Here is a 21,456-nt window from a genome sequence, read left to right as displayed (position 1 = left end):
TCTATCTGAAAGCTGTCCGGTATCTGTCCCGCCTGCCCTTCCTGACCCAGGCTGGACAGCGGTGTGCGTACAGCACCTTTGTTGGACAGTTCCCAGCCCAGAGGAAGTTCATCCTTCTGGACAGTTGCCAAGTAATCCCTTACTTGGGAACTTCATGCAGGATTCCACAGTGCATTACTGGGGTACCACCCCACCCACCCCCACCCCACCCTCTTCCCCCGTCCCTTCCCCACCCCCTCCCAGCCTCCAAATCTGTGGCTGGGGAACTGGGAAGTTGCTCTGTCTTTTGTGCCAATCTCATCGGACGCGCAGTTGGTGATTTGAGATTTATGCCCAGCAGGAACTGGCAGCCTTCCCAAAGGAATGGGAAGGTGAGAGGCTGTACCTGAATCAGGCGGAATTCTGTGGAAATATCATCAGGTGTTTAATGTTGTTACCCTGAGGCAGGCGACAGTTTATTTCCAGGACACTGTTTGGAATGAAGCCGGGGGGTGATAGATCCTCGCTGCCGTCAGTAATGAGACAGTTGCTAGCACAGCGTTAATACAAATAGAATAATCTTACAGGATAATCTGGCTGCAGAGTGAATGGAGATGACACTGACACACTTCACATTTCATAGCCGGTCATTCTCCCCCCTTATTACTGTTCCTCGTGTGAATGAAATCAGAGAAATGGCCACGTGAAACACTTCATTCTTCCTGTTGATGCTTTTGTTAAATACAGGCACAGAAAGAAATGTAATGTTTGTAAAGTAGTGTTTGCAAAACATCCCCTTCAGTACTGACCCTCTGACAGTGCGGCACTCCCTCAGCACTGACCCTCTGACAGTGCGGCACTCCCTCAGTACTGACCCTCTGATAGTGCGGCACTCCCTCAGCACTGACCCTCTGACAGTGCGGCACTCCCTCAGTACTGACCCTCTGATAGTGCGGCACTCCCTCAGCACTGACCCTCTGACAGTGCGGCACTCCCTCAGTACTGACCCTCTGATAGTGCGGCACTCCCTCAGCACTGACCCTCTGACAGTGCGGTACTCCCTCAGTACTGACCCTCTGATAGTGCGGCACTCCCTCAGTACTGACCCTCTGACAGTGCGGCACTCCCTCAGTACTGACCCTCTGATAGTGCGGCACTCCCTCAGCACTGACCCTCTGACAGTGCGGCACTCCCTCAGTACTGACCCTCTGACAGTGCGGCACTGCCCATTTTGCTCCCTGTCTCTGCTTCCCGAGATGGCAGCCCAGATTCCAGCCTGTCCCTGCCTCCCTGCCAGCTTGGGTTGGCACTGCCAGACAGGAGGGAGGGGTCATGGCCTTGGGAAATGGACTGACCTGGGATTTGCGGCTGGAGATGGAAAATCCAGGCCAGAGTGTTTGTTGGTCAATCAGTGTTAGCCTTTGACCAGGAGTGTTAGTGATTACCCGGTGACTCAGTGCTGCAATCGGTTATGAAACCCTCGACTCAAAACATGATCCTTGGAATGTGCCTGAGCTTTGGGGTAGACCTTTGACCAGCTCTTTTCACTCGTTCTCTCCCAGATTTGTCTCAATGAAGCCACATGCAGGGAATGGGCAGTTTCTGCTGTGACCTCGGCTCGCGGAGATGATTAACGTAACATAAATTAAAGAACAGTCCACACTTCCACATGCAAAAATATGACTAATTCATTCCAATTATCTTCGACACATTCTATCAAAAGAAAGTGCAATTTAATAATATGCTTGGACTATTAAGCTGTTAAATAATGTAGAGCTTATTAATGATACCATCTTCCTCAGTCAGTGTTTAAATAGGTGCTCGGGGGGCAGGGGAGAGGGGTTGGAGGCAGGGGCAATAGGGTGGCTTTCAAAAGCCTAATTATGAGGGCACACCCTTCCACCCCCACCCCCGCACCCCCCCCTGCCCCTTCTCCCTGCAGGGTTTGCTGTGCCTGTGGCTCCCTCTTTTGTTTGATTAATTTGTAGGACGTGGGCGTCGCTGGCTGGTCGGCATTTATTGCCCGTCCCTGGTTGCCTGAGTGCAGTTAATAGTCAACCACGTTCCTGTGGCTCTGGTGTCACACGTAGGTCAGACTGGGTGAGGACGGCAGATTTCCTTCCCTAAAGGGCATTCGGACGTTTATCATAGAAATCGCAGAAACCCTGCAGTACAGAGAGAGGCCATTCGGCCCATCGAGTCTAGTCCGACCACAATCCCACCCAGGCCCTACCCCCATATCCCTTCATATTTACCCACTAATCCCTCTAAACTACGCATCTCAGGACACTAAGGTGCGATTTTAGCAAGGCCAATCAACCTAACCCGCACATCTCTGGACTGTGGGAGGAAACCGGAGCACCCAGAGGAAACCCACGCAGACACGGGGAGAATGTGCAAACTCTACACAGACAGTGACCCGAGCAGGAATCGAACCCAGGTCCCTGGAGCTGTGAAGCTGCAGTGCTAACCCACTGTGCTGCCGTGCTGCCCTAACTCCCCAGCTGCCACTAATGTGTGACACCCTCAGGGATAACGGCTGTCACTTGGTTCATGATCGAGCCTAACTGACGTCCCACTGGTCGGCTGGGAATCCCACCTCAGTCCCTTCTCTTGGCCGGCTTCACCAGGGCAGCTTTGGGCTGCCATAGGGAGACCCCAACCTACTGCCCACCTCCATAACCTGCCTTCCCCGTGTGATATCAAAAACCAGCTGAAGGCACTGGACATTGCAAAGACTGTGGGCTCTGACAGTATTCCAGCAACCTGGACTGAAGATTTGTGCTCCAGAATTTGCCACTCCCCTAGCCAAGCTCTCCCAGTACAGTTACAACACGATGTGGAGTAGATGCCAGGTATTCCAGTGGACAAGAAACGGGATAAATTTAATCTGACCAATTACCACCCTTCAGTCTACTCTCGATCATCAGTAAAGTGATGGAAGGGGTCATCGACAGCGCGATCCAGCAGCACCTGCTCAGCAATAACCTGCTCAGTGACGCCCAGTTTGGGTTTTGCCAGGGGGTCACTCAGCTCCTGACCTCATTACAGCCTTGGTTCAAACATGGGGAAAAGAGCTGAATTCCAGAGGGTGAGGCGAGAGTGACAACCCTTCACATCAAGGCTGCATTCGGCCGAGGGTGGCATCAAGGAGCCCCAGAAACTGGAATCATGGGGTTTCAGGGGTAAACTCTCCGCTAGTTGGAGCCTGACCTGGTAATTAGGAAGATGGTTTTGGTTGTGGAGGGTCAGTCATCCCAGTTCCATCTCTGCAGGACTCCCTCAGGGTGAGTGTCCTTGGCCCAACAATCTTCAGCTGCTTCATCAATGACCTTCCCTCCATCATTAGATCAGAAATGGGGATGTTCACCGATGACTGCACAATGTTCAGCTCCATTCGCCACTCCTCAGATACTGAAGCAGTTCATGTTCAAATGCAGCAAGATGTGGACAATATCCAGGCTTGGGCTGACAAATGGTAAATAACATTCATGCCACACAGATGCCAGGCAATGCCCATCACCAACCAGAGAGGATCTAACAATCTATCCTTGACATTCAATGACTTCTTCATCATCCACATCCTGGGAGTTACTGTTGACCAAAAACCTCAACTAGGTTACCCATGTAAATGTTGTGGCTACCAGAACGTGTCAGAAACTGGGAATCATGCAGTGAGTAACTCACCCCCTGACTCCCCAAAGCCCGTCCGCCATCCACAAGGACACAAGCCAGGGATGTGATGGAATACTCTCCACTTGCCTGGCTGAGTGCCGCTCCAACAACATCTAAAAGCTCGACAGTGTCCAAGCAGCCCCGCTTGACAAACATTCACCCCCTCCACCACCAGCGCTCAGTCGCAGCCGTGTATAAGATGCACTGCAGCGGTTCGCCAACGTTCCTTAGGCAGCACCTTCCAAACCCATGACCACTTCCATCCAGAAGGACAAGAGCAGCAGATACCTGGGCACACCCCCAACTGGAGATTCCCCTCCAAGTCACTTACCATCCTGATCTGGAAATATCTCACCGTTCTTTCACTGTCGCTGGGTCAAAATCCTGGAATTCCCTCTGTCTGACAGCACGGTGGATGTACCTACACTGGTTACACATGGACTGCAGTGGTTCAGGGACAATTAGGGATGGGCAATAAATGCTGGTCTATCCAGCAGCATTCACATCCCATAGAGGAATTTTAAAAAGTTTCCACAGAGCATAATTTGGGAGTGTAGTAGGTGTGTGATGGAATGGTTAAGGCAGAAGGAATATAAATCGGAGTATCGAGTATAAAAGTTGGAGTGTTATGGTAAGGTTATATAAGGCATTGGTGAGGTCGAATTTAGAGTATTGTGTACAGTTTTGGTCACCTAGTTACAGGAAGGATGTAAATAAGGTTGAAAGAGGGCAGAGAAGGTTCACGAGGATGTTGCTGGGACTTGAGAAGCTGAGTTACAGAGAGAGATTGAATAGGTTAGGACTTTATTCCCTGGAGTGTAGAAGAATGAGGGGAGATTTGATAGAGGTGGATAAGATTTTGATGGGTATCGATAGAGTGAATGCAAGCAGGCTTTTTCCACTGAGGCAAGGGGAGAAAAAAAACCAGAGGGCATGGGTTAAGGGTGAAGGGGGGACAGTTTAAAGGGAATATTAGGGGGGGCTTCTTCATGCAGAGAGTGGTAGGAGTGTGGAATGAGCTGCCGGATAAAGTGGTAAATGTGGGGTCACTTTTAACATTTAAGAAAAACTTGGACAGGTTCATGGATGAGGGGGTGTGGAGGGATATGGTCCAAGTGCAGGTCAGTGGGACTAGGCAAAAAATGGTTCAGCACAGACAAGGGCCAAAGGGCCTGTTTCTGAGCTGTAATTTTCTGTGTGAAGGTTCCAGTAGCTGATGAGCTGACGCAGGGCTGGAACTGGGGGATGTTACACTGATGGGAATCAGTGTTCTGGTGATGACACAAGTCCGATTGCGATGCTGCGTTCTCTCCAGAAAATGATCAGAGTTTTAATGTGAAATGTTGGCAGTTTACACCCTGCCCGTCTCGGGTCACAGATTTCTCCAGCAGTGAGTGAGGAAACACTCAAATACCAATGTGTACACACACATGAAGATATAGTTCCTAAATCATATTGGAATAACATTACAACATAACAGCGATTATAAGATTACATTTCAAGGACAAGCTGTATAATCTCCTTAATATTTCCTTGTGTTTATAGAGTGGGGGCGTGGGTGATGGAGGGGTTTAAGATGATTGAGGAAAGGGAAGTGGGAGTCTGGAACTCTCCCCCCGAGAGGCTGCGAATCCTGGGGGTCAGTTTGGTATTTTCATTACCGAGACTGACAGGTTTTTACCGGGGAAGGTGATTTTCACTGACTGGTGACTGGAGCCACCGAATCCCTACAGCGAAGGAGGAGGCCATTTGGCCCATCGAGCCTGCACAGACTCTGGAATAGCACCTTGCCCAGGCCCTACCCCCATCACCTCACGTACTTTCCCCACTAACTACACAGCTTGAGGCACTAAGGGATAATTTAATAAGGTCAATCCACCTACCCTGCACATCTTTGGAGGTAAATGGGACTTAGTTACTGATGGGCACTGATCTAACTGAGCAACAGAACAAGCTGAAGGCACTAAGTGGAGGTCTCCTGTTCCTCTGAAATTGTGGGTAAGGTTATTGAGACAGATCGAACGAGGGGTAAATGTGACTCAAAGACTATTCACTTATGATCTAATCGAATGGGGAGAGGAGGAGGGTTAAGGGGCTGAATGGCCTTATCCTGTTGCTCTGTTGTTGCTATTTTGACGATATATTCTGTTTCTGTCCTATTTACTTTAGGCATTGTACAGACGTCCTGTGCTGTGTGTTATTTATTGCAATAATCCTTGGTTACATTGCTCTGGGAGTTATCGGTGAGTACATTGCAATCACTCAAACCCAAATGCTCATTCTCTGCTTAAAGCATGTTGATTGTTGAGAGACTGCGCAGATGAAACCAATCTGTACGGGCATGTCTTGTCACTATGTGTAAAAATCCAAAGGAAATAAGATTAAAAGCCTTGCTAGTGGCTTGGTGAGTGTCGTTGTTAAGTAATAGACCTGCCCTGTACACAGACGCCTGGGGATGAGATTGAGTCTGACAGGTTCTGTTGTTAACATTGATCTACTAATGACTTGCAATGAAGGAAGAGCTGGTTGAGCCAAGCTTTGTAACTAACTGCCCGGCTTTGATTTTTCTCTTGGAGACGACTTGCTACAATGGATATTGACAAACACATCCTGACATTGGGTAAAAGTTAATGAAAAGCAGCTTTATCGCTTGCTGAACTGTCCCAGACTTTCATCCCGAGTCGATATTTACCGATTGTTATTGGTTCCAAGAAATATGAGTTATATCGGGAGAAAATTAGAGCAACATTCCGGTCCACAAAGGTCCAATGAATCAAATCGGGTAGAAAGATCGAAGGCCAGCTGATCGCTAACATTTCAGTTCTTAATGTTCAGTTTCATTAAGATGGATTTCCGTTGGTCCTCACTTTCAGGAAAAGGAATTTTTGGAAAAAACATTTGCCTCTTTGTTACCTGAAAACTCAGGAAATGCAAATGGATTTCTACTTCAACTTTTCATTCTATTCTCGTCCAGATGTTCTGCGAATGGATATCCCTCATTGCTCCTACTATCCCCCCTCCCCCTTTCCACACGCCCCTGTCGCCCTCCCCAACATCTCCCAGCTTCTCTCCTTCCTCTGCCTCTGCCCAACACTATCCTACCTCCTCCATCCTTCACTCCCCTCTCTTCCCATTTGCCTCATCTCCCTTCCCAACCTCTCTCCCTCTCCCTTCCCCTCCCCTGCCCTCCCCACCTCTCCCCCTCTCCTCCCGTCCCCACCTCTCCCCCTCTTCCCTCCCTACTCCTCCCCACCCCACCTCTCCCCCTCCTCCTCCTTCCCTCCCCTCTCCTCCCCTCCTCCCCTCTCCCCCTCTCTCCTCCCCCTCTCTCCCTCTCCTCCCGTCCTCCCCTCTCCCCCTCTCCCCCTCCTCCTCCTTCCCTCCCCTCCCCTTCTCTTCCCCCTCCCCATTCCCCTCACTATCTGTCTGGTATTGAACTCGCTCTGGTGCTGGGAGCAGCCGGCAGATGTTTTTGGAATAACCTTTCGGAATGAAACATTGCCGATTTCTCAATGATCAGGAACAAGTTGCTATGTGACTGGGGTCATGTGATGCAGGGGTGGAAGGGGAGGGATTGGCACAGAGTGGATGGGCTGAGTGGCCCACTCCCCTGCTCTGGATTTCATGTAATTCTGTGTGAGAATTAACAGTGGTCAGACGCACAGTAATAACGCAGCGCTCACGCTGGTATTGTCCTGCCGGGATGGAGGGTTTGTATTCGGTGCCTAATGAAAGCTGAACTCTGAGAAGGTGTGAAACCAGCTCATCAACAATAACAGCTGGAACTTGCTTTTAAAAGCAGCTTTCACAGAAATATCTCAATGTGTTTCCTAAATTTGTGAGGGAAATATTGAACCACAGCTGAGAAAGGTTAGCAAGGCCTATTGCAGCAACAGGAGGAGGACATCCAGACCATCGAGTCTGTGCTGCCGTTTCCGTGGAGTCATTTCCCCATCGGCCTGCCCTCTCCTGTAACCCTGCCCATTCTCCCTTTTCAGATATTAATCCAATTCCCTCTTAAAAGCCTCAGTTAAATCCACGCACTCTCGGGAACGCACCCCAGATTTGAACCACTCGTTGTGTGAGGAAGATTCCCCTCGTGTCTCCATTGCTTCCTGTGCCAATTTCCTTAAAACTCGTTCATCTTGGTCCTTCCACCAATGGGAACGGTTTCTCCCTATCGTCTCTGGTCAGCTCTCTCATGATTTTGAGAACCTCGATTAAATCTCCTCCCATCTTTTTACACAGAGAAAAACATAGAAACATCGAGGATAGGAGCAGGAGGAGGCCATTTGGCCCTTCAAGCCTGCTCTGCCGTTCATTATGATCATGGCTGATCATCCAACCCAATAGCCTAATCCTGCTTTCTCCCCATAACCTTCGATTCCATTCACTCCAAGTGCTGTATCCTCTTGAATACATTCAATGTTTTGGCATCAACTACTTCCTGTGGAAATGAATTCCACAGGCTCACCTCCCTTTGACTGAACAAATGTCTCCTCACCTCCGTCCTAAATGGTCTATCCTGAATCCTCGGACTGTGAACCCTGGATCTGGACTCCCCCCACCATCGGGAATATGGGACATCGACCCTGTCTAGTCCTATTAGAATTTTATAAGTCTCTATGAGATTCCCCCCACCTCATCCGTCTAAACTCCAGCGAAAACAATCCTAACCTGGTCAATCTCTCCTCATACATCAGTCCCGCCATCCCCGGGATCAGCCTGGTAAACCTTCGCTGCACTCCCTCGAGAGCAAAAACATCCTTCCTCAGACAACCAAGGAGAACAATTGCAACCTCTTCAATTTACCTTCATAACTGAAGTTTCACATCCCAGGAACCATTCTTGGGAATCTTTTCCACTCTCTTTCCAATGCCTTTACACATCCTTCCTAAAGTTCCAGAACTGTACGCAGTACTCCAGTTGAGGCTACACCAGGTCTCTACACAAGTTCAATGTAACATCCTTGCTCTTGTACTTTATGATCCTGGTAATAAAGCCCATGATACTGTTGGCTTTATAAACCTGTGACACCAGTGTGCCTTTAAGAAATGTACTTTTTAAATCATGTTCTCTGCAGTTTGTAATGTTTCTTCGGAAGGAACTCTTCAAACTGCAGGTAATGAAAATACAACAAAACTTATTCCAACTTATAAATCAAAAAAAAGGTTTAATAAAGAAACATCATTACTCCAAACTTGGGCCTCGCCCTGGGCCATTCCAAGCTCTCCACAATTCTATATAGTTCCTTATTTATAGTGAATCAGCTGGTCAGCTGACTATTACATCACCCTGTAATTCGTTCCATGATTTACAAGATGACCCTTACATCTCGTTCCTATTGGTCATATTACATCCAATACAAAGTTGTCGCCAGTTATATTCGAAAGTGTAAGCAGGTTTTGTTATCGTGCTGTCTGCTTCGAAGTCCACTTATTTCTGCTTCAATGGTTTAAATTGGATTTTGTTTATTTTTACTCTGGGCTTCGTGCCGTGTCTGGGGTTTTATGACCCTTTGCAGAGGGACCTCGGGGTCCTTGTGCATGAGTCGCAAAAACCCAGCCTGCAGGTGCAGCAGGTGGTCAGGAAGGCGAATGGGATGCTGGCCTTCATAGCGAGGGGGATTGAATATAAAAGTAGGGAGGTCTTGCTGCAGCTGTATAGGGCACTGGTGAGGCCGCAGCTGGAGTACTGTGTGCAGTTTTGGGCGCCGCACCTGCGCAAGGATATTTTGGCCTTGGAGGGAGTGCAGAGGAGGTTTACTAGGCTGATACCGGAGTTGAGGGGGTTGAGCTATGAGGAGAGGCTGAATAAACTAGGCTTGTACTCGTTAGAGTTTAGAAGAATGAGGGGAGATCTCATTGAGACGTATAAGATGATGAATGGGATGGATAGGATAGAGGTGGAAAGACTCTTCCCGCTCAAAAAAGACAGTAGGACTAGGGGGCACAGCCTCAAGATAAAGGGGGGGCGGTTCAGAACGGAGTTGAGGAGGAACTTCTTCACTCAAAGGGTGGTGAATCTCTGGAATTCTCTGCCCGTTGAAGTGGTGGAGGCTGCCTCGCTAAATATTTTTAAGAAGCGGGTTGATGGGTTTTTGATAAGAGAGGGGATTAAGGGTTATGGGGAGAGGGCGGGAAAGTGGAACTGAGCCACGACAGATCAGCCATGATCTTATTGAATGGCGGGGCAGGCTCGAAGGGCCAGATGGCCTACTCCTGCTCCTATTTCTTATGTTCTTATGTTTCTTAAAGAATGGTTGACAGGTCAGGTGACAAGGAGTCTTCCATTTTCATTTTTGGGCTGCTGGCTGCAGGTTTAGTTTAGAAGGTGTTGAGACACCAGACTGAAAAGCAGTGTTTCTCTCTCTCTCTCTCTCTCCCTGCGATTGTAAATTCTGCTAACTCACTGGAAGCAGGTCTTCTTGCCTTCCTGCCTTGGGAATTTTGTTTCTCGCAGTGGTTTGCTGGCTGAAAGCTAGAGACAGTAACAAGCCTCACAACATCAGGTCAGTTAGAGGGCAGAGTGGCAGTATCTCTCCCTTGAGGGCTGCTGGAAGTTACAAGGCTGGGAAGCCAGAGTTTCAATTCTCCAAACAAAGGACAAAGTCCCATCTCCATGTGAGCATTCGTATTTTCTGTGCTAAACCTGTAGCAAGGGAATGTTGTAAGGAAGTTTGTTTGGTTGGAACACTTCATATAGTTGTTAAGGGTTATACAATATTGTGGTTGTTGTTTTTCTTGTTTGTAATTGGTAAAAGTCATTGCTGTAACTGTATTCTGAAATACAGTTGAGGCTGTGTCCTCTCAGGACTAGAGGGCACAGCCTCAAGATAAGGGGGGGGGTTGTTTAGAACGGAGTTGAGGAGGAACTTCTTCACTCAAAGGGTGGTGAATCTCTGGAATTCTCTGCCCGTTGAAGTGGTGGAGGCTACCTTGCTAAATATATTTAAGTCATGGGTAGATAGGTTTTTGACAGACAGGGGAATTAAGGGTTATGGGGAGAGAGCAGGAAAGTGGAACTGATCCACTTCAGATCAGCCATGATCTTATTGAATGGCGGGGCAGGCTCGAAGGGCCAGATGGCCTACTCCTGCTCCTATTTCTTATGTTCTTATATGAAATAAACTTTGTTTGATAAAAGCCCCCTAGTGGGTCATTGGAATCATACCTGAAGTGAAACATCTCATGCTCGTTTGAATTGCCAAATTCAAACTGTAAAATTATGACCCAGGCATACTTCATAAAACACTTTGGAGTTTCTGACCTGCATTATAACAACTGGTAGCTCATCTGGAATTAAAACCGATATTCATTGTTTAGAAGGATGAGGGGGGATCTTATAGAAACGTATAAGATAATGAAGGGGATGGATAGGGTAGAGGTAGCGAGATTCTTCCCGCTCAGAAAGGACAGCAGGACTAGAGGGCACAGCCTCAAGATAAGGGGGGGGGCAGTTTAGATCAGCGTTGAGGAGGAACTTCTTCACTCAAAGGGTGGTGAATCTCTGGAATTCTCTGCCCGTTGAAGTGGTGGAGGCTGCCTCGCTAAATATATTTAAGACACGGGTAGATAGGTTTTTGGTAGGCAAGGGAATTAAGGGTTATGGGGAGAAAGTGGGAAAGTGGAACTGAGCCACTTCAAATCAGCCATGATCTTATTGAATGGTGGGGCAGGCTTAAGGGGCTAGATGGCCGACTCCTGCTCCTATTTCTTATGTTCTTGTGTCTGGGATAATTGGACTCAAGGACAGTGAATGGTGAGTGTCTTTGTGGTTTCTTTTCAGTTGTTGTATTCAGGTTTAAATAGGGAGTGCCTTGGGGAATAATGGCTCATTCAGAGGCTAAGAAGTTCCTGGGAGTGGAAGGTGTTACTCAGGGTGGTTTACTAAAACAAAGCTTTTGGAACTGGCAAAAAGCATTGCAGTTGATATTGCCTGAGAGAGTAAGGAAATGGGAGATAATTGTGCTAATAGCCCAACATTTAAAACTGCCAGAAACACAGTTGGAATCATTGGAAATGGCTAGAATTCCATTACAAATGAAACAGCTTGAACATGAGAAAGAATTAAAGCAGTTTGAATTCAAAATAAAAGAAAGGGAGGCCATTGGTACAGAAGAAGCCAGAGAAAGGGAGGAGCAGCAAACAACAAAGACTTTGAATTACAAAAAAAGAAGAAATGAGACTGCTTGAATTGCAGCAAGAGGAAAAGGAAAAGAGAGAGAATTTGAACTTTGGGAACCGTCCGTAAAAAGTGTAAATCAGTTTAAATTGGTGGAGCGAACGGTACAGGCTGAGTGATGATGAGAGCAGTGAGAAATAGCAACAGCATCGTAGCCAAAGGCTTGGCGGGGATCTATTTAAATATGTCCAAGCGTTGCCAGGGTTTGATGAGAAGGATACAGAAGCCTTTTTCATTTCATTTGCCAATGTGGCGAAACACACGAAATGGTCCAGACCGTGTGGGTATTACTGACTCAAACAGAGTAGGTGTTTACATCACTATCAGGGGAGATATCTGGGAAGTACGATAAAGTGAAAAACTCTATCTTAGATGCACATGAACTAGTGCCAGAAGCCAACAAAGATCGACTTAGAACCTAAGGAAAGCACCTGATCAAATGTATATAGAATTTGAAAGGAGTAATTTTGATAGGTGGATCAGGGCTTTGAAAATAGACCAGACATATGAAACTCTTAGAGAATTATTATTTTGGAGGAGTTTAAAAATTCACTTCCTGATGTAGTGAGAACTCATGTGGAAGACTAGAGGGTTAAAACTGCGAGGTGAGCAGTCGAAATGGCAGATGATTTTGAAGTAATCATAAGTCAAAGTTTGGTTTCAGACATCAGTTTTAGCCTGTTTTGGATACAAAACTGGGGAAAGGAGAAATCCTCAGGTGGTGAAGGTAAAGGAGATCTTGTGGGAGATAAAGACAGTGCACCTCAGGTTAAAAAGAAAATACAGGCGGGTGGAAGAGAAATGAAAAGCTCAGATGTTTTCACTGTAATAAATTAGGCTGTGTAAAGACGCAGTGTTGATGATTTAAGAAAAGCACTGGGAAGACAGACGCAGTAAAACAGGATAAGTCATTGGGATTTGTTAAACTGGTAAAGGGAAGCCCAGTTGAAGCAAAAGGGGTGCAAAAGAATATACAGCTTGGTCAGGGGTTGATTGATAAGAAAGTGCCAGATCTCTTTTAAGAAGTTTAAAGAAGGGTAACGTTTACTCATGTACCAGGAGGAGTAGGTGAAGAACTTAAAATTTTAAGAAGTGCGGGAGCAAGTCAATCTTTGATGGTAAGAAGTGAGGAGTTATTTAGTATGGAAGGAGTATTGCCAGAAAAGGTAGAATTCAGGGTGTGGAATTCAGGGTGAGAAGAGGAGTGTTCCATTATATAAGGTGAGGTTGGAGAGTCCAGTGAAGAGGGTGAAGTGGTAGTAGGAGTAAAGGAGAAGTTGTCTTGTCCTGGAATACAGTTCATCTTGGGTAATGATATAACTGGACCACAGGTGGGAGTGATGCCTCCTGTGGTTGAAAAGCCAGTAGAAAATCAAACAGTTGAGTTGTTGAAGCATGCATATCCTGGGATTTTTTTCTGATTGTGTAGTAAAATGGTCACAAAGTCACAGGTTAAGACACAAGGAGAAATCAAAGAGTGAAGATAAGAAAGTTGAAGTTATCAGTTATCAGAAGCTATTATCAGTTACCATATAGTTATCAGAAACTATTTTTGATCAGATGATTGGAAAAGAACAAGAACGGATAGAGGATGAGCTGGATATTTTTACTTCGGGAAAGTTGGCAGAGGTACACCAGAATGATATGGAAATAAAACAGTTGTATCAGAAAGAGTACATGGAAGAGGAACCTGAGTGTATACCAGAATGTTATTACTTTAAAAATGATATCTTAATGAAGAAATAGAAACCTTTACATATTCAGGTGGATGAAAAGTCTTAAACCGGTGCCCTCTAGTTTTAGACTCCCCTACCTTTGGAAAAACATATTGACTATCTAGCTGATCTGTGCCCCTCATTATTTTATAGACCTCGATAAGATCACCCCTCAGCTTCTTACACGCAGAGAAAAAAGTCAGTCTATCCAGCCTCTCCTTCTAACTCAAACCATCAAGTCCCAGTAGCATCCTAGTAAATCTTTCCTGCATTCTTTCTAGTTTAATAATATCCTTTCTATAATAGGGTGACCAGAACTGCACACAGTATTCCAAGTGTGGCCTTACCAATGTCTTGTACGACTTCTACAAGACTTTGACAAGACGTCCCAACTCCTGTATTCAATGTTCTGACCAATGAAACCAAGCATGCCGAATGCTTTCTTCACCGTTCTGTCCACCTGTGACTCCACTTTCAAGGAGCTATGAACCTGTACCCCTAGATCTCTTTGTTCTGTAACTCTCCCCAATGCCCTACCATTAACTGAGTAAGTCCTGTGCTGGTTCAATCTACCAAAATACATCACCTCGCATTTATCTAAATTAAATTCCATCTGCCATTTGTCAGCCCACTGGCCCAATTGATCAAGATCCCGTTGCAATTGGAGATAACCGTCTTCACTGTCCACTATGCCAACAATCTTGGTGTCATCTGCAAACTTACTAACCATGCCTCCTATATTCTCATCCAAATCATTAATATAAATGACAAATAACAGTGGGCCCAGCACTGATCCCTGAGGCACACCGCTGGTCACAGGCCTCCAGTTTGAAAAACAACTCTCTACAAAAAACCAATTTTGTATCCATTTAGATACCTCACTCTGGATCCCGTGAGATTTAACTTCATGCAACAACCTACCATGCGGTACCTTGTCAAAGGCTTTGCTAAAGTCCATGTAGACAACATCAACTGCACTGCCCTCATCTACCTTCTTGGTTACTCCTTCAAAGAACTCAATCAAATTTGTGAGACATGATTTTCCACTCACAAAGCCATGCTGACTGTCCCTAATCAGTCCTTGCATCTCTAAATGCCTGTAGATCCTGTCTCTCAAAATACCTTCCAACAATTTACCCACTACAGATGTGAGGCTAACTGGCCTGTAGTTCCCAGGCTTTTCCCTGCAGCCCTTTTTAAACAAAGGCACAACATTTGCCACTCTCCAGTCTTCAGGCTATTGATGACTATCGATGATTCAGATATCTCGGCTAGGGGACCCGCAATTTCCTCCCAATATCCTGGGATGCACTTCATCAGGTCCCAGGGATTTATCTACCTTGATGCACTTTAGGACTTCCAGCACCTCCGTCTCTGTAATATGTACACTCCTCAAGACATCAATATTTATTTGCCCAAGTTCCCTAACATCCATGCTTTTTTTCAACAGTAAACACTGATGAGAAATATTAATTTAGGATCTCACCCATCTCCTGTGGATCCACACACAGATCTTGTTAATCTGCCAAACAACCTCATACCAGTATGAGGTCATTTGGGGGTAAAAAAAACTCAAGCTGAAAATACGAAAACATTTTTATTGTCCTGGACTGTGTAAAGATGCGGTTAAATTTTTGCTGTTTATGTCACATGTCAGCTCATTGGGAAACCTGAAGCAGTGATAAATCCAGCACCCTTAACACCCATTCCAGGATTTGAGGAACCTTCTACCTGGAGCTTAACTGATTGCATTGGACCCCACTCCCCCATCCCGCCTCCCAAAACCGACAGTGGGAATCAGTATGTATTGACTACAATTGGATGTGTTTGTTCAGTTTCCAGAGGCCATTCCATCACGCTGTATCACAGCTAAAAGGATTGTAGAGAAGTTACTTCAATCTTTTACTTGAGATTTTTTACCCACAGAAATACAATCCAATCAAGGATCAAATTTTACATCAAATTTATGTCAAGGAGGTTATGGATAGCTTAGGAATGAAACAATTTAAATCAAGGCTCATGGTGGGAGATATAGGAGGGATGTCCGAGGTAGGTTCTTTACTCAGAGAGTGGTTGGGGTGTGGAATGCCCTGCCTGCTGTGATAGTGGAGTCGGACACTTTAGGAACTTCCAAGTGGTTATTGGATAGGCACATGGAGCACTCCAGAATGATAGGGAGTGGGATAACTTGATCTTGGGATTGGACATAGCTCGGCACAACATCGAGGGCTGAAGGGCCTGTCCTGTGCTGTACTGTTCTGTGTTTCTATGTTCAACTGCGTACCATCCAGAATCGCAGGGAGCGTTAAAGTGATGGCATCAAACTTTGAAGACAATGTTGAGGAATTATTGTCATAATTACCCAGAGGATTGGGATAAAGGAATTCCATTTGTGCTCTTTTGCAATCAGGGATGCACCGAATGAGTCAACCAAATTCACTCCATTTAAATTGATTCTTGTCACGAGGTAAGGGGACCACTTTAATTAATTAAGAGGAGATTGGTGAGTCAGCATTCTGAGACTATATTATTGGACTATGTCTCATATTTCAGGGAAAGGTTGAATCGAGCAGGTGAATTGGCTGGAGAACATTTAAATGTGATGGTGAAACAGGAAGTGGATAAGAAACCAAAAGTTTTGTCAGTGGCAATAAAGTCTAAGTACTCCAGGTGGCAGGTGGACCTTTAACAGCAAAGTTTAGCGAGCCTTACCAAACTGATAGGAATTGAGTTGGTGATAAAAATGCCAGATAGAAGGAAAACTCACAGGGTGTGCAATGTGAATCTGCTTAAGGGGTATTTTGATAGGAAAGGAATGCAGAAGAAGGATGTTTTAGTGAAGAACCAAATCCAGGTGGCATTCTTCAAATTAAATTGGATAATGAGGAAGTTATTAGAAATTGGAATAAGTTATTGAGTTATCTTCCAGAGGAAAATCAAACTAACCTGAAAGAGTTATTAATATCACGTGGACAAGTCTATGGGAATAATTGGAAGCACTAGAATGGTTGTACATGATGTAGATGCAGAAGATGCTGTTCCAATTAAACAACATCCTTGCAAACAAAGCCTTGCAAAGTTGGCACAGGGTTAGGTGGGAAAAGTTGATGTTTACTCAGTCTGAGATGCAGCAGCTAAATGCCTCACCCAGTCATATAAAACTGGTGGAGATGGAGAAGGAGAACCAGTTACTACAGAACAATGTGAGTAAAGAAATTGAGCAGGAGACGGATACAAGACAAACTGACTGGTGTGGAACATGTTCTTGAGGTGTTCAAGTTGCCTGAATGTAAATTGCAGGACTGTCAAAAACAGCTCATTCTCTGTGCAAAGAGAAGTGTGGATGAATCTACAGTCATGTATAATCTCAGAAAGGTGATTGAGGAGTGGAGGTCTCGTGCCAATGCGGACCGAAGGAAAGGGCAGCAATGTGAAATCAGACTATTTGCCAAAATTGTACCATCATCTAAAATGAACTGCTGTGATAATGAATCCACACAGGCAGCACAGACATGGATGTGCAGTCAAACAGCTCTGTACATAGCTGGTCTTTGAATCAATTATGGAGCTTTTCACAACAGTTTACCTGCTACAGTGATCTGCGGAACCATGGTCAAAATGAGTTCTGGCATCAAGGAAGACAATCTGCTGTGTGTCTTTGCCAAAGAGTGTGCGGAAAGTGATGGTGCAGATCCAGAGCAGACAAATTGGCAGAGGAAGAGCTAAGGCCAATGAACAAGAACAGAGACGGAAAAATCTTTCTGAATGGCCCTGATTACACACGTGTTACGTGTTCTCCTGCTGCTGCCTAGTTCTATGAGGACATTAGCAGAGTTAATTTATCATCATAATGACAAAACTGTGATCGGATTTGCAATCAAAGCAGGATTAAGGGTTGAAGGAGAGTCTTGGAGATGAAGCAGTTGTCATGAGGGTGACACAGGAAGGAGTATTCAATAGTGGAAGATGAGGACTGATTTGGGTTCTGTTACTGTTCCGGTTGGTTTTATAAAATGTATGAATATTTATAGAGTCATACAGGTTTACAGTATGGAATCAGGCCTTTTGGCCCAACTTGTCTGTGCCGCCCAGTTTTTACCACTAAGCTCGTCCCAATTGCCTACATTTGGCCCATATCCCTCTGTAGCCATCTTACCCCTGTAACTGTCTAAACGCTTTTTAAAAAACAAAATTGTATCCACCTCTACTACTACCTCTGGCATATTGTAGAGGTAGTCATAGATGATGCTCTTGTAGTAGACTAGTTATTGTAGAGTACTAGTAGTGTGAAACTGAAAGGGTTTGCAAAATGAAACCATCTTTGAATGTTAATGATTTGTTTTTTTCTTAAGGCAGACTTTATAAAACCCTTTGGAGTTTCTGACCAGAATTGTAACAAACCTCTCAACTCTCAATCTGTCCTGCTGCCTTTAATGAATTATACATATATTCAGGCATGACCCTCTGCTCCTGCGCCCTTTATAGTGTATTGTCTCTCACCATGCTTGCTACCAAAAATGATCACTTCATTTTTCTCTGCATTGAACTTCATCTCCACCCATCCATCCATTCCATCACGGTGATACAGTGGTTAGCAGTGCTGCCTCCCAGCTCCAGGGACCTGGGATCGATTCCTGGCTTGGGTTTCCTCTGGATGCTCCAGTTTCCTCCCACAGTCTGAAAGATGTGCTGGTTAGGTTCATTGACCCGAACAGGCATCGGAGTGTGGTGACTAGGGGATTTTCACAGTAGCTTCTTTGCATTGTTAATGTAAGCCTTACTTGTGACTAATAAATAAACTTAGTTAAATCCTAGCTATGTCGATTTGAAGGTCTGCTCTATCCTCACTGTTCACAAGGTTTGTATCACCTGCAGATTTTGAAATGAGACCCTGTACAGCAAGATGGAGGTTAGGGTTAGAGTTAGGGTTAGCCAGGAAGAGCAAGATCCCAACACTGACCTCAGAGGCTGGGGTGGGGAATGAATGGTGTCCTCTGTTCCTAATCCATATATTTATACATTGGGATATACGTTTCCTGTACCTGAATTAGCTCTTCCCTAAAGGCTGCCATTGTTTAATTACCGTTTTGCGTGCTAATCTTTGATACTAATTTATCTGGCCCTGTACCATTCTTACCCCAGTGAAGCTGGCTTTCCCCAGTCAATTCTTCTTATTCTGATTGTTCCCTGTCCTTTCCCATGGCTCATTTAAACCTTACGATGCAATCGATCCAGGAGGGAGGGGCAGGATCACTGGATCAGATTAATCCCCAGAATCTCTCAGGGTGCAGGTCAAACTTCAGAAGTTTCTCGGTAAAAACCATTGGAATCCCAGTCGGGATCATAACTGAACGTCGAAAATTCCCTGGGATTGTCAATCCAGTAGACAAATTCAGGAGGTCAAAGTACCCTCGAGACAGGGTCAGAAGTGGCCCTGGTGTGTGAACCAGAAAAGCTCATTTGAAAGGATTACCCAACTTTTAATTTCTTCAGAAAGATGCTAGGCTATGACCCAGAATTATTTTGCTCTAATGGCAGCAGACGCATCCTCGATAGGTCCTGGGGCAGTTTTACAGACAGATTGCAATCATCGACTGGTCTACGTGTCTCTAAGTCACTAACACCAGGATAGAAAAAGATACATCAGCAGTCACATAGGCATGCAAAAAAATGTCATGGGATTAAGCTTCAAAACCAAACCAGGCTCGACACCTCCAGCCACCTTGCTAAGCATGGCAGAAATTGAGAAAATGCAGCCCAGAATCCAGTGATTTAGGTTCTGATTAAGATTAATGAGATACGACTCCATCACCGAGAATGTGCTAGGCAAACGCAAACAGCAGCAGACAACTGTCATGAATAACATCGGAAAGAACCGAACAAGAGGATTTATGTTTCATTGAAGAGGTTGAAGAAGATACATCCTTAATCGCTCAGCATTTACCAGCTGGTGCAGGAAAGGTGCAGGAAATAAAGCAAGCCCAGCAGTGAGATGAAGAATGTTTTCAAATCCAAGAATGTTGTATGGAAGGGTTGAGCAGATTATTTCCCCGCTAATTCAATACTGCGGCAATACTTCGAACAGCACCAAATACTTCACTGGCGTTGGCTAATTACTAGTCTTCAGCAAGAGAATAGTCAAACCAAGAACACTTTGGTTCAAAAAACCGAGGCCATCTGGGAGTTATAAATTGTGTCATACGTGGATGTAACAATTAGTCTGATGGCCAAGCATTAATCTTTCTACAGAAGATATCATTACTAACTGTCTTGTGTTATAGACAGCCATGAATGAAAGACTGGAATGAAAGCTCGTGATTCCAGTTTTGGTGTTGTGAGACGTCTTACTGTGAATGAAAGAATCACCGTTTCCACCAAGGCTGTGGGAGCATCTGGGAATGGACTTGATTGAATTTTGGGGAAAACTGCCTTTGTTATCCATAATGACAGCTCTCGGTGGATTGAAGTACAGATCGCAAAGTATTCAATTGTTCAAATCCTCCAGGATTTATTCAACGTGTGACATTCTGAACATTCTAATACCAAAAGAGAAAATGCTGGAAAATCTCAGCGGGTCTGGCAGCAGGAGAGAGAAGAGCTGACGTTTTGAGTCCAGATGAGCCTTTGTCAGAGTGGACATTCTAATGTCTGACAAGGGGATACAACTTGCAAATGAGCAATTCGAAAGTTTCACAAACGAATATGGCTTTGTCCATGTGACCAGTTCACCTCGTTCTCCTCAAAGCAGAGAGGAGAGGCAGATATAGCGGAGCAAAGCATTTAGAATTTATCCAAGAACAACAAAGACCTGAATCTTTATCCATTCCTGCCAGGACAGAATGGGGAGGAGATTGAGAAACACAGAAACTCACATCCACATCACCACAATGACCAGGAGAGGGTAAAGCAATGAGAGGAAGAACAGGGAAACAACTCGGCTCAGAGCTTTAATCAAAGGCAAGGAACACATTGTGTTACCAATGCTGAAGCCCAGAGAGAGAGTCTGGATCCGAGACCAATAAGATGAACTATTTAACAAACTCCACAACCAGGAATGCAGAGAATTCAGACAGAACAGAGTATCAGAAGGGGAAACGGAGTGACGGAGGTTGAGGGGAGACCTGGTAGAAGTCTACAAGATTGAGAGGTATGGACAGAGTGGATAGTCAGAAGCTTTTTCCCAGATTGGAAGAGTCAATTACTAGGGGACACAGGTTTAAGGTGTGAGGGACAAGGTTTAAGAGATGTACGAGGCAGATTTTTTACACAGAGGGTGGTGGGTGCCTGGAACTCATTGTCGGGGGAGGTAGTGGAAGCAGATACTTTAGTGACTTAAGGGGCGTCTTCACAAATACACGAATAGGATGGGAATAGAGGGATATGATCCCCAGAAGGATAGGGGGTTTTAGTTGAGTCGGGCAGCATGGTCAGTGCAGGCTTGGAGGGGCCAAAGGGCCTGTTCCTGTGCTGGAATTTTCTTTGTTCTTTGAAACCACGGCACCTCAATCTCACTGGAGTGAAAGCCACTCGAAACTTTGGTTTAATATTCAAATCCCAATGACTAAGAAAGACTTTCAACAAGCTCTACAGCCAATCAGGAGAAGACCATTCACATGGACAGAAGGGAGTGTAATGAATATTCTCAACCTGAATCGGAGATCAGAACAAGGTTTGGGAGATTGGCCAAGGCTCTCCGAGACTAACCCTTTGGGGTTGGAGACCATGAGGACAGATACAGAAGGATGCAAATATAATAATAGGTACAACAACAACAGCAACATGTCAGATCACGTGACCAAGAAATAAGGGAGATCTGGAACGAGGGGAAGCTCTAACCTCACGTGGAGGCCCAAATGTGTGAATATTTGCTGTACCTAAACAGCTGTGGTTATACAGACCGAGG

The 21,456-nt window shown here is 45.4% G+C and overlaps 1 protein-coding gene across 5 annotated transcripts in view; it reads left to right on the top strand.

Moving 5' to 3' along the window:
• The window catches only part of slc44a5b (solute carrier family 44 member 5b), a 273,622-nt gene that overhangs the window by 139,317 nt on the left and 112,849 nt on the right, over nt 1–21,456 (top strand). For all 5 annotated transcript variants that reach the window (XM_080195082.1, XM_080195084.1, XM_080195080.1 and 2 more), the window contains exon 3: nt 5,824–5,897. In XM_080195082.1, coding sequence (XP_080051208.1) covers nt 5,824–5,897 — 74 coding nt within the window. The remainder of the gene's footprint in view (nt 1–5,823; nt 5,898–21,456) is intronic.

This window comes from Carcharhinus amblyrhynchos, chromosome 9 (assembly GCF_965287045.1).
Source record: "Carcharhinus amblyrhynchos chromosome 9, sCarAmb.v2.hapA, whole genome shotgun sequence".
In the NCBI taxonomy this organism is placed as follows: Eukaryota; Metazoa; Chordata; class Chondrichthyes; order Carcharhiniformes; family Carcharhinidae; genus Carcharhinus; species Carcharhinus amblyrhynchos.
Note: the sequence above shows the minus strand (reverse complement) of the source record. Positions and strands in the feature narration are given on the sequence as shown.